This window comes from Urocitellus parryii, chromosome 6 (genome assembly GCF_045843805.1).
Source record: "Urocitellus parryii isolate mUroPar1 chromosome 6, mUroPar1.hap1, whole genome shotgun sequence".
NCBI lineage: Eukaryota > Metazoa > Chordata > Mammalia > Rodentia > Sciuridae > Urocitellus > Urocitellus parryii.
In genome coordinates this window covers 94,744,444-94,758,104 of record NC_135536.1, presented here as the reverse complement: position 1 = coordinate 94,758,104, position 13,661 = coordinate 94,744,444, and the positions used below count along the sequence as shown (strand labels likewise).

Below are 13,661 nucleotides of genomic sequence, written 5' to 3'. Positions count from 1 at the left end.
TTAGTGAGGCCCTAAGCAATTTAGTAAGACCTTGTTTCAAAATAAAAAATTCACAAAGGGCTGAGGATGTGACTCAGTGGAAAGCACTTAGCTCAGGACCAACACAAGGATATTAGCTCTTGACACTTCCATTCAACACTATAGTAGAGGTTCTGATCAGGTCAATTAAGCAAGGAAAAAAATGAAAAGTATTCCAATTGTAAAGATATTTAAAATATATATATATAGTTGGTACACTAAAAACTACAAATAGCTAAACATCACTGTTTTTTAAGTGGAAAAGCAACTCATGTTCATCCTATGTTGGAGGATTTAATATTATTTATATGACAATATTACCCAAACTGATCTAAAGATTCAATAACCTACTAAAATCCTAGCTGGCATTTTTTGAAAAACTGACAAGTTGATTCTAGAATGCAAGTAACCTAGAGAATCAAAACAATCTTGAAAGAGAACAGTCTTTGAGGACTCCTTCTTCCCGACTTCAAAACCTAATACAAAGCTATAATAATCAAGACAGCATGCTACTGGTGTAAGTAAAAACATAAAGATCAATAGAATAGATCTGAGAATACAGAAATAAGCCTAAGCTTATATTTATGGTCAACTGATTTTCAATCAGTACTCCAAGACAATTAAATGAGGAATGAACAGTCTTTTCAATAAATGAGACTGGAATATTAGACATCCACGTGGAAAAGAATTAAGTTGTGTCTCTTACCTCACACCATATACACAAGTCAAAAATGGATCAAAACTCTAAATAAAAGGGCTAAGGGTTAGAGCGGCTCAGTGCTGGAGCGCTTGTCTAGCACATGTGAGACCCTGGGTTCAATCCTCAGCACCATATAAAAAATAAATGAATAAAATAAAGCTATGAAAAAGTTACCTCATTAAAAAAAAACTTTGAACATAATGAAAAAGTAGGTGTTAACCTTTTTGACTTTAATTATTCAATGGTTTCTTACATATGACATTAAAAACCCAAGTAACCCAACAGAAATAAACTGGGTATCATTAAAATTTTAAAAATTTGTGCTTCAAAGGACACCATTAAGGAGGGGGAAAAAAAAAAAAAAAGACAACCAGACAAACAAGTGAAATATCTGCAAATCATACGTGTAAGACTGGACTTGAATCCAGAACAAAGAAAAAGAACTCTTTATAATTCAAAAAGAAAAGACAGCCAGGCTCAGTGGCACACATTTGTAATCCCAGCCGCTCAGGAGGCTGAGGCAGGAGGATCACAAATTCAAATCAAGCCTCAGAAGTGAGGCACTAAGCAACTGAGACCCTTTCTCTAAATAAAATACAAAATAGGGCTGGGGATGTGGCTTAGTGGTTGAGTGGCAGAGTTCAATCCCTGCCACCCACCTCCAAAAAAAAAAATAATCCAATTTTAAAATGTTCAAAGAATTTGAATACATTTTCATAAGCTATATAAATGACCAATAAGCATATGAAAAGATACTTAATTAGAAGTTATTATAGAAATGCAAATCAAAACTACAATGAGATACTTTGTCACCTACTATATAAACTTTAATAAAAAAAAAAAAAGGCAGACAATAACAAGTATTGGTGAGGGAATGTGGAAGAACAGAAACCTTATAAATTGCTGATGGGAATGAAAATGGTGAAGTTGTTTTGGAAAACAGCAGTTCCCCAAAGAGTTAAATATACAACTACCATATGACCCAGAAACTTAGCTACCAAGAGAATCAAAAACGTGTCCACTCACCAAGCTGTACATGAACAATCACAGCAATATTCAAATTGCCAAAAAAGCATAAACATTCTAATGCCCATAATTTGATAAACTGAAATTGGCTGTGAACTCTACAAACTCTAATAAGGTCTGTACTCCTAGCATGCTGGCTATATATTCTGCTTGGTTATATACTTGGTTATATAACTGTTCCAATTTTATAATCACTATACTGTACACTTATGTACTACACACATAAAAGACAATGTTCCAGCTTTACAAAAATTAGTCTCCAATGGTCCTGACTGTAATATATTCTTCCATGTTGATTTTATTGGAATACTTGTTTTAATTCTGTTTTAGCGAAGTTCCATGAGTCTGCCGCTATGCCACCACCCTCTTAGATTAATACTGATCCTAACTCCAATCCAAATCAGAGGACAAGACTTACTCATTCTGTGTCTTTAAAAATGTGAGAATGTCTATTTTATTCCAAGGACCTTTTCTAGCCACCTCCTCCCAAATTTCTCCCATTCCCAAAATAACAATTGTCTTCTTCAAACAAAATATACTGGATCCTTTATCTGCATCCATGCCCAGAAGAGGTTCCTTTCTGAGCATTTTTAAGCATAGTGCCCAAATTGGAATATATTCTATGTATAAGCAAACTAGAGTAGGACTTTCATTAACCATATCTTCCTCCATTTTGTTGGCTTCTACCACTTTAGAGATTAGATATTGCAAAGAATATGGGCTCAAAGCCAAAAGGACCTGCAAAGAATATGGGCTCAAAGCCAAAAGGACAGAACAGTGGTTATAGTCTGAATGTGTCCCACAATTCTTGTGTTGGAAACTTAATTACGATCATAAAGCAATTAAAGCATAATAATTTGAAAGGAATCATTTATTGAACATTTTTTAAAATTTGAAATTAATGTACATTTGATTTTAAAAATTTTGCATTAGATTACCACAGATTTACATACAACCATAAACTGAAAAAAATACAAGAAAGTTTCTATGTGATACTAACAAAGAAACTCTTTCCTTTATTGTAAGAAAATAAACTTTCAGAAGCTAAAGCTAGCTTTTCAGTCGTGCAAAATACTAACACTTTAAGCAGAAAGTTTTATTTTTAAGAGAAAGTAACATTTTTCTATATTTGACCTATATTTTAATTCTTTCCAGTAGAACCAAAACCTCCTGAACCCCTTTCAGTGTCATTCAACACCTGAAAGAAAAGTAATGACAGTTAATTTTAGAGCCTCTTTCAGTTCTTCTACCCAGCCTCTACTATAAGACTTTTAAAGATTACAAAAAGAAACTTAAATTTTAAAAATACCCCACAAATTAGAAAATTGGATATTTGTCTAAAAAGCTAATGAAATATTCAAATTTCACAATATTATTAAATAATTCATTATCCAAAGTAATGCTACATAATATCTACATGAAAATATGTCATGAGCTGGGTACAGTGGTGCATGCCTGTAATCCCAGCAACTCATGATTAGAGGCAAGCCCCAGCAGCTTAGCAAGGCATTAAATAACTTAGCAAGACTCTATCTCAAAATACAAAATAAAAAGGGCTGGCACTATAGTTCAGTGGTAAAGAACCCTGGGTTCAATTCCTAGGATCAAAAATAAAATCAAGAAATTCTAAAAGTAAGATCTTAAGTCATCTTTACTGCTAGCTACAAACAGCATATTAAACCCTCTAAGCTGTGTCTTTTCTTCACTTGCAATGTCACTAATTATTAAGCTTTTATAACACTTACTTGAACTTCTTCTATATCTGGATAAAAAATCCGTTCACAAATGAGCTGTGCTATTCGATCACCTTTTTTTACTTCAAAGAAAAAAAAAGCTTATTAGTGATTTTATTCATGTACTCTTTTATATCTTGCCTTATTCATTGAGTATTAGAGGAGTCAGTATTATTGACAGAAACTCAGAACATTCACTACGTTTATGGGAATACATATATGTATTTAACATACCTTCAAACTTCTCTTTGCCAAAATTAAATAACACAACACCAATATTTCCTCTATAATCTTCATCTATGACACCAGCTAGAGGAAAGAAAAATAATATCTTGATTATTATATCAAAACACTATGAGTATAAAATTACATTAAAATCATTCTTATGTAGCTCTCAGACTTTTATACTTAGAACTTCAGTAAGTGAACCTTCCTTTAGCACTATGTAATGCCTCAAAAACAAAAAAAGGTATTACTAAAATGTAGATAAGAATTTAGAAAATTGGTCCTAATTTCCTATCTGTCACCCTTATTAAATGGTAACCATTTCCTACTTTAAGCTAATAATGGCAATTACCATCTCTACCCACTGCATACTTGCCAAAAAGACTAGCAGAAAATTATGATTTGGGCTTCGAAGACTTTTCCTGGGAACAGTTTTTCACTAATATTGATTGATACATGACCAAATCATAAATAAAAATGTAAAAAAGCCCCAAAAGATCTACAGCAGAAATGAGTTAATGCTTACACTGTTAAGCAGCAAATTAAAAATACCAGAACACTCCATTTTTACTTTTCCGTTCACATCCTTCCTCTCTGAACCACCATTCTTTCTAAAATCACAAGCTCTCAGAAGGTATTAGCTCATAGTTAATAATGAGTACACTTATATGTACATTAGTGTTTGAAATTATGAACACATGGAGAGCAAATCTTTGCAGGAAAGTTGAGCCTGGCCAACTAGCATGGTCCAGAGAGCTACTTTCAACAGACTTGATACCATTTGTCTTTGGGTCAAGAATTTAAAATGCTTCCATAAAGACAAATACAAATAATACAGGTGCACCAGGCCTTCTCATTTCTTTTTATATTGAAATCTAATTCACATATAATTCATCCATTTAAAGTATATGATCCCAAAGTTCATAGCATATTCAATGTTGTACAAGCATCACTAAAATCAATTTTATAACATTTTTATCACCCTATCAGGAAATCCTCTACCCATTAACAGTTATTTCCCATCCCTTGGAACTTCCTATGATACATATTCTTTCTGCTGTTATGAAAAGCTGGATAGGATTCTTATGAAATATAGAATATAGCTCCATTTTACATCTGACTTCTTATGAATACTCTTCCTTGTCCCTTCTCCAAAATACCCTCATGAAAGCAGAGAATAAAAATCGGAATATCTTGATGGGTACAAAGGCTAGTTAGCTATACTAATTACTTTAAGGTTAAAAAAAATTAGGCTGATTATGAGTCAGAAAATGCCTGTTAAGAAGGTACTTTAAAAATGGGCTGAAAAGCAGGAAAGGCAATTCACTTCATGTCTAGACTGAAGGAAATGGTTTACTCTTTTCTAGTGGAACAGCAACAAAATTTGACCAATTCAAAGAGTATTAAATCCTAGTTTCTTTCCCCACTGCCAAATGACCATTAATTTAGCCCTCAATAATTATGAAAAGAACCGATATTAAGATGGGACCAGCAGTTTTCCATGTATCTACACAGAGGAAGTTTTGACTGTAGAAATGATTTAGCTTAGATTTAACACAGAAGACCCTTTTGTATACAGCATATTGTTCCAGGCCAGGGTAATAACACATTTATCTCAAATGAGTTTGTGGACTGACTGCCTTCAAAATTATTTTGTTTCTATTTTATTAGAAAAATTTTAAATTATTCAAACAACAGTAATACACATAAAGTAAAAAAAAAAACACTAGCCAATATCACAGTAATACACTGCATTACTTTACTTTTTCCATTAAAAATAAAAGATATCCTTTGAGATTAATATGTATAAACCTGTCACTCTCCAGCCCTTGACAAATATCCCTGCATAAATGTCAAATAGGTTCCAAAAAGCACTTTCCTGGGTAAAATGGTGTGTATATTTTATACTTTGGAGGGTATTGCTAGATAACTTTACAAAAAAGGCTTCTATCAGCAATATTTGAAAATGCCCATTTCCAAAATCCTTGCCAGTGCAATGGTAGCAACTTTTAAATTCTGGCCAATAATGATCAGTAAAAAATGATATTGCATATATTTGCTGGTTTAAAAAAAGCTATATTTTCTACCATATAAAAATACTCTCATGTTGTAAAAGGCTCTGCTGTACATCTGTAAAGTTGTCTTGTTAGTAGCACTCAAATAGTTATGAGTCTTCAATTCTACAGGGCCAAGTGACCTACTAAGACTTTATACTTGGCAACAGGAAAATGAGAAAAGTCTTTAAGTGACTAAAAGAAACGAAATTGAAGTCAATGAACATATGGCAGAAAAAAAGCCTTCAATTATGTTAATTTTACTATAAATAACAATGTTATACAAAATTCAACAGGTTGTAGTTCAATTATTAATTGAAAGTCAACTGCCATTTGACTTTCAAGAAAAGCAAGATTTATTCATTCTTTGCATAATGGATATAGGCATCAGGGATATTTCTTTTCATGAGAAAGCAGAAAGTATCTTGAAGTTATCACTGGAAAAAATCATGCATTGGAACTGGCAGAGTGATTAACTGACTTCAGGCACAAGTTTTATTGTGTCAAGACTTTGGCATGTCATATGCTGGAAACCTTTTTTAGTGAAAACTATCCACACCTACCAGATGTGAATTCTGAACAGAATCCTGCATACTAAACTTTTCCCTTTGACCCTTATTTATAGCCTGGGATTTCTAACAATCTCTCTCTTAAGAAATAAAAATTCTTGCCAACTCTGATAAACTTGTGCCTGACATTTTAAACATATTTCTGCATCCAAGAACACACCACAATGTAATTTTATGAACAACACCATACCATCCACCAGGCAAACTGATTTTCCAATTACATGAATTTTCTTCCAGAGGACTATTTTAAACAAAGCAAAAACTGGTAAAAAAGTTGAAAAAAGATTTTCCACATTAAAAAAAAAAAAAAAAAAAACTTAACTCCCTAGCCAGCAGAAATGATAAAACAGACTTTAATACATGCCACGCACTATGTCATATGGTTTACATAATCATTAATCCTCCAATTCCTCAGAGACAAGCACACCAATTTCTATTATACAAAGGAGAAAACTGAGCCTCAGAACTCATGTTTCTTTCAAAGCAGGCCTTTGAAATTTTCTTAAAAAACATACACTCTTTTTACATTCTTAAGTTAGATTACAATTATATCCCAAATAATATTTGAACCTCCAAAAGTATTTTTGAAAGTCAGGTGTAACTTAACTCTGGAGTGGGTGGACAATCCCTAGCTAAATAAAACTCAGCTCCCCAAAGAACTACTTTTTGGCTTTGTCTTGCCCCACAGCACCACCTAGTGACACCATGAGGATATATCAGGCCTTTCCAAAATGTTAAGCCAAGATCTGGCCGCCTAGGCTTCATCATGAGCTTAAATCCCCCAACAGAGGCAGGGCACAAGTCAAACTAATTCAGGACCCTGATTAGTTAGTGAGGGAGATGAGGTAGGCTAATTCAGCATTTAACTGCAAAGGAAAGAACAAGGATGTTAGAATCATATCAATAGTCTAAACATGTTTAAACATGTTATCACCTTAGGCTCATTTCTGAGCTGGTTTCCTCATCTATTTAAAAAGAAAAAAAAAAAACCTTCATAGAATGCTTTGTATAAACGATCATAGGAAAATCTAGAATACCCACTTACCTGAAGGCCAACATGTTGTTAAATGAAGCACTATCTCATTAATGAAGATAAAAAAAGAACCAGGACATGGGGATTATATCAATGGGGTGTGTACTACAGGAAGAGATTAAATTTTCTGAGAGAGAGGAGGTTAGAAATGCTTTATCAGGGGTGGCTAGCAAAGGTCACTGGGGCTTCTTCATGACAGGAGCGACACGGGAAACTTGTTAGCTATGGGAGATATGAGTAAGGTTTTGTTTTAAGGGAAATACATGCCACAGAAGACTTTCCTTGGAAGAAATTTTAGAGCAGCAGTGTTTTCTCTCTTCAAGGAAAAGATTGTTTTGATATATTTTGCCAAACATGGACAGCCTCTTAAAAGGAAAGAAAGTCCTTACTAGATAGATCTATATTTATAGAACCTTTTGTTTGAGAATTATTTAATACTTATTAATAACTACCTAAGCAAAATATAATTGCTTAAAAATAATCACAAAATCTTTTCCTTTTGTGTAGTCATTTTTGGACTAACTACAGATTATCACTAAACCAAGGCAAAAATCTTTTCTGTCAGATAGTGCCTGGTTAGCCTGTTAGTAAAATAACATAAATTTTACAATTATCACTTAAAAAATTTTAAATTATCAAATAGTATTTGAGACTGTATAATAATTATCTATTATTTCAGATATGGGTTTTTTTGGAGGGGGAGGGTAGCAAAGATTGAACCTAGGGGTACTTAACCACTGAGCCTGCCTCAGCCGCCCAAGATATGGAAATTTCTAAACAGTCAAGAGAATAAAAATGCAATTCCTTTTCTTGATAATAAAAATGCAATCTGTCATTTGAATACACATTACCTTTTAAGTAAAGACAAAGCGAATACACACATTTGCACAATTTAAAAATAAATATATTACCTCCTACATCTATGAAGTATTTTGCAGCCAGGCCAGAACGTGGAGCTGAAAACAAAAAGGAAGCCATTGGTTATTTTAAGTGGGGAGGGGCAATACTGGACACAATATAATTTATGCAATTTAAGCATATCTCCTCTACTATGTCTATATCTTCATCTTAGCCTTATTAGACAGTTCTGAATTAAAGATTGCTTAATCATAATGCATTACCAAAGTTGGAAAAACTAGTTTAGAAATTCAGCCAGGTTTTACTAAAAACAAAAAACAAACAACAACAACAAAACAACACTTAAACCAGCCCCATATGACTTCAGTCAATTGAGGATTTGTGGTATAGACCTGGGAAATGACTGCTGGAGTGAAGTGAGAGCAACCACAGACTGCTCTTGCAAGAAGTTTGGCCACAAAGGGGCAAAGAGGAACTGTAGCTGGCCAGGGACACCATGTTAAGGAAGATGATTTGTTTTAAGATGGGAGACCGGAACAAATACAATGCTGATAAGAAAGGGGTGGGGAGAGCAGCAGGGAAAGGGAGAGAGGAGAAGGGAGGGGAAGGGAGAGTTAGAGAGAGGGGGGGAGGAAGAAACCTAACAAAACAGTAGCAGCATTTAGCCTAGAACTTAGGACTCCTACTCATGACTCTGATGTCAAAACACATAACTTTGTTAAAACACATGAACCAGAGTAAGATAAAAGGCCTTGTATCAGTTAAGTAAAATGCCAATGCTAAACATTCAACTCCTGTGTTTTTTATTCTAAAGAAAAGTTTTTACTTTATAACTTGCTGGCTTAAGCATGAGACCCACAATTATTCTAAATTCTATTATTTTATTTCAGAATAATTTAAATCAGGTACTTTGTCAATAAATGCTACTTCTTCTGCCTTAATTTTTTATTTCACTATTTCCTGGCCATCCCCCCCCTAAAAACTCTAAAAGTAGAGACAGTGATGCTAAAAGGGACCACCAGGAGAAAAATCATCATGTTCTCTTAAGGGATGAAGTACTAGTAGTTCTCCTATGCGTGGCTAACAAGATTGAGTTAAGTCTAACTCTCTCCCCAGAGGAGGGGCTAACAGTTGCATATGCCCCTTTGTGTACTTATTTAAAAGTACTTATGTTTTTGACAAATTCAGGACTAACTCTGGTGACAAATGACTCACTCCAGAAAAAAAAAGAAAAAATCTGTTGATTTGCAGTCTGTTTCGTACTAGCTTCCTAGAATACGGCTTTCTCTCAAGAAAACTAGTGTTCCTTACTGGAACCCCATGGGATGATACTGAAACAAGATAAGAGTCTATGGGCTGACATACTCTGGAGTAAGTTCTACTCTCTTAATATAATGTGCCATCACTGTAAGTCCCTATTTCCTAATACAAGAAGTATTAGCAACTCTCATCCCAATCTTCACAAAGAAACTTGACCTAATATGCAACGTAATCTTTGAAGGGAGAAATTCGGCACTCTGGAAAAAGATCCAAATAATAATCAACTACATTTTTAGTTTTTCTGTGAGGAGTTATGTGAGTCTCCCAAAAACACAAATAAGGAATCAGAAATAAGAGAGCCAAAGAGAAAGACCAAAACATGTATGTAAATAAAATTTTTCAAATGACTGTTTGCCATCATAGATGGCACTTCATTATTTTAGGACCAAGACCAAGCAATATTAATCCAACAACACTAAGATTAAATACCTTATCACAAAGAAAGGGCTTGACAAATAGTTACCTGTTTCTTGAATCACTTACCTATTCTTCCATAGCACCCAGAAGGAAGAGCTATCTGAATGTCTGTTTTCACAAGGGCTTTCTCCATAGGTGGTACTATATAATCATAGGCACTACAAGATAATTAAAAAAACAACAACAGTACTTACTTATAAAATTGTTTTACATTCTTTCCTTGTGATGATGCATATAGAATTGCTTTAAATACATTTCATAAAATAGTACAATCTTAGGCTAATGTTGCCAACTAATGTTGCCATGACAAACTTCCAATTCATCTTTAAAAAGTTCAAAAAGGTAGATGTTTTATTTATTAATTAAAAGGTAAGTGTAGATGAAAGAATATGAATCTTATGGTGGTAGGAAGATATGTCGACAACGTAAATGTCTCATCTCTGAACACAATCAATGGGAAACTGACAAAAAAGTCAAACTTTAAATGGTACAAACTTTGCTAATACCGTGCGAAACAGGAAAATGAAGAACCAAATAATGGGGCAAATATGTTTATATGTATTAACTCATTTTATTCTCATTACAATTCTGTGATTACAAAAAAACTGCAGAAGAAAATTGTAGGCAAAATAAAGGGTGGGGGAAGGTAGAGCTGTTTTGTATCAGTTCTGCCTGGCTGTGTAGTTCACCAAACCTATGACCATGAACTTCACCAAGTAAGGGATCACTCTAAATAGCCCCTGGAAATCAAGTGCTGAGGTACTGATTCTCTAAGGTCCATCCAGCAAATTGCTAATACTTCTTGTATAATACAAGTATTGGCAATTCTCATTTGTCTGTATCCCCCTCATTAAAAAAATTTAAGAGATTTGACAATGAGCAAAACTGGAAGTTCCTCTGCAGAACTTAAGTCCCATAAAGCAGTACTATATTTTCACTGTAATTTTCTTTCTTTAAACCGTTAAGCACTAATTTATTAAAGACATCAGATATTTCCACATCAAGCTCAGTATACAGAAAATCACCTATATTTGTTAGGAGGATGACTAAAGAATTAAAGTATCTTGAATCAAGATCTCCCTTACGACTCACAAGGCCCAGCCATATACTTTAAAAGGGTCTAAGTGAACTACATCACTCTTTCCCATTAAAATCAAAAGGCACACTATATTCCTTTTAGCCACAATAATGTACTTTTTTTTTTTTAGCTACAATTAATCTCCCCCATTAATATCGTCACAGTCCTTTCTTCCCTTCTCTCGTACTTGGACCAGTAGTTCTCACATTCTAATTACCTGGAGTGCCTTAAAAATAAATCATAACGCTTGTTCATAAAATGAACACCCCTCCCTCCCAGAATCGTTTTTCCCCTTTATTAATGGTTCTAAATACTGAACATACTAGCCAAATTTAAAAAAAAAACAACAACACTTAATTCCGTGTAAAAAACCGTCAGCAACATTCAAGCTCTTAGGCAAATCACTCTTAACGATCTCATTTGTAAATTAGTAACACTCGTCTAATTCAAGACTGTTTTAAGGATTAAATAAAATAGCACGTGGGACAAAATTCCTGTACAGGTATGAAAAAAAAAAGTGCGCTACAAATGAACGGTTGTAGTATTACTAGCACTCCCGCCATTTTTTGTTTTTCATATTCGTACCCTTTCACAAAGTCCCAGTCCTTAGGCCTAATAGATGTAGAAAGAACTAACCCCAGAAGTGGCCTTCATTAATCTTTTTTACATATTTCAGAATCTCAGCGCCCACCATGGCTTTTCTTGAGCTCGCCATCACCCCAGAAGGCCAAGATGAACCCTGTTGCACGGCACCTTCCACTTGTTAAAGAGTAGAGTGAATGTTGTAAAATAATGCCTTGGGCATTATCTATTTATTTACTATTCTGCACACTGCCCAAATCCCTGTTGAATTCATGCCTTTTTTAAAAAGCCAAAATTTTCAAACTAACAATGGCAGGAAGCCTACATTTTAAAAAGTTTGTATCCATAACCTTTCTAGCGTATGGTTCAAACTGGGGCAAAGGGGCTGAACACGAGCTAAATCATGCGAGAACCGGGTCTCCTCTGCGAGGGTGGCGCTGCCGAGGGCCGAGACCGGTCGGCCACGTGAGGCCCGAGGTCCCCACTCACCTGTACAGGTCATAGCCTGCGGCCCGCGCGGACCCCCGGGTCGGGGCCGTGGCGTGCTCCGATAGTCGAACAAAGCGGAGCCGCAAGCCGCCATCCTCTGCAGGCCGGGCCCGCTTGCTGGGGGAAATGGCGGTTACTTCTTCAGAAGAGGGCATGGCAGCACCAGAGGGCAAAAGAACAAGAAGAGACCGGGAAAGAGAGCAGGGGATGAACGCAGCTGCTAACAACCCGCCAAACTCCGAAATTTCCCGCCAGCCCCTCTCAGACCCTCCCCCAGCCCCTTGGCCCGGACGAGACCACAGTTCTGGCAGGGGGGGGTTCCGGGTGTCATATTTTAGGCTGGAAGCCCTTCTCTGAAAGCTGGCTTCAGATCGGACACGACTGACCCCTCTTAAACATAGCAAATTCAGAACTCCGGTTCAAAGTAGGGGACAAGCTTCGGTGGTCTCGCCCACAAATGACAAGAAGCCAACCTTCCTCCCCAGGGACCCGAATGGACTCGCTCCCTAGGCGCGAGACTTGGGCGCCCTCCCACTTTCCAGCCGCCTGAGGCTGCAGGGCTTCCTCCGAGCCGGCTGCACCTTCTGGGCCCAGTATCCCCACGCCTTTGCGGGCGTGCCCGTCCCGCACGCGTCCCAGGCCTCACTGGCTTCAGGGAAGGGTGTGCCGGCGCTGGACAGCGGCCGGGGCGGCGCGAGCTGGGTGGGGCCGAAGGGCGGGTCTGGTCGGGAGAGTCTGGACGCCCACGCTCCCAGTTGCTTCCTTCGCGCGTCTTTAAACGCTAAGCGGAGCAATGATGGAGAGAAATGGCAGCCGAGCGCGGGGCGCGGGAGGAGCGCCGTCATCCCCCGAGGTCTGCGTCTCCGGACGCGCTCCCGTCCAGCACCCTAAGGCCCGGATGACCTCGGAAGCAGTCTCGGCGCCCTCTGATGGCTCTCGCTGGGAGGCGGCGCGAAGGCCCCTGGCTGGCGCTGCTCGGCTCGAGGAGCGCCGGTTGGCAGCGTGGCGAACCCCGCAGCGGCCTTCCCTGCTGCTGCCTCCCTCCCTCGCCCGTTAGTTTTCCGGCATCCTTTTTTTTTTTTTTTTTTAAGTACATCCGCCAGACCCGGACCCTATCCTTGGGCTGACATACCTGGGGCAGCTTCGCCCGCGGCCATTATTCCCCGCTTCAGACTTTAGGGCCCCCTGGGGGACGGAATCACCTCACCGCCGCGCTGCAGGATGTGACCAGCACAGCGTGCAGAATTCCTTACAGAATGCAAGACTGTATATTGTTTACTCTTAAAGGAGCGACCCGGGAGGGTCTTCAAGGATAATCGCAAGGACAACTCAGCCCTTCCCTTTCTGTGGTTACAATGACCTTGGAAACACCGAGGTCTGGGCAGGGTCTGTAATCCCAGTATTTGGGGAGGCCGAGCCAGGAGGATCGCAAGTTCAAGGCCAGCCTCAGCAATTTAGCAAAACCTTGTCTCAAAAAAATGAAAAGGGCTGGAATCAATGGTACAGCAAGCACTCAATCCCCAGAACCAAAAAGAAACACCGACGTGAGCCCAGTGGCT

At 37.4% G+C, this 13,661-nt stretch overlaps 1 protein-coding gene across 3 annotated transcripts; it reads right to left on the bottom strand.

The window, feature by feature from the left end:
• Positions 1-2,586: 2,586 nt before the first annotated feature.
• On the bottom strand, positions 2,587-13,390 carry Dut (deoxyuridine triphosphatase). Of its 3 annotated transcripts, none has more exons than XM_077799809.1 (7): positions 13,235-13,390; positions 12,103-12,238; positions 10,020-10,111; positions 8,270-8,314; positions 3,712-3,786; positions 3,490-3,560; positions 2,587-2,942 (listed from the first exon to the last, which is right to left on the bottom strand). In XM_077799809.1, exons 1-7 carry the CDS (start codon positions 13,257-13,259, stop codon positions 2,886-2,888), a joined length of 501 nt encoding a protein of 166 aa, XP_077655935.1. In that variant the 5' UTR covers positions 13,260-13,390; the 3' UTR covers positions 2,587-2,885. The 3 variants fall into 3 exon arrangements, with proteins under 3 accessions (XP_077655935.1, XP_077655934.1, XP_077655933.1); XM_077799808.1 differs by lacking the exon at positions 13,235-13,390 and adding an exon at positions 12,749-13,068; XM_077799807.1 differs by lacking the exon at positions 13,235-13,390 and adding an exon at positions 12,749-13,038 and having other exon boundaries at positions 12,103-12,241.
• Positions 13,391-13,661: the final 271 nt, after the last annotated feature.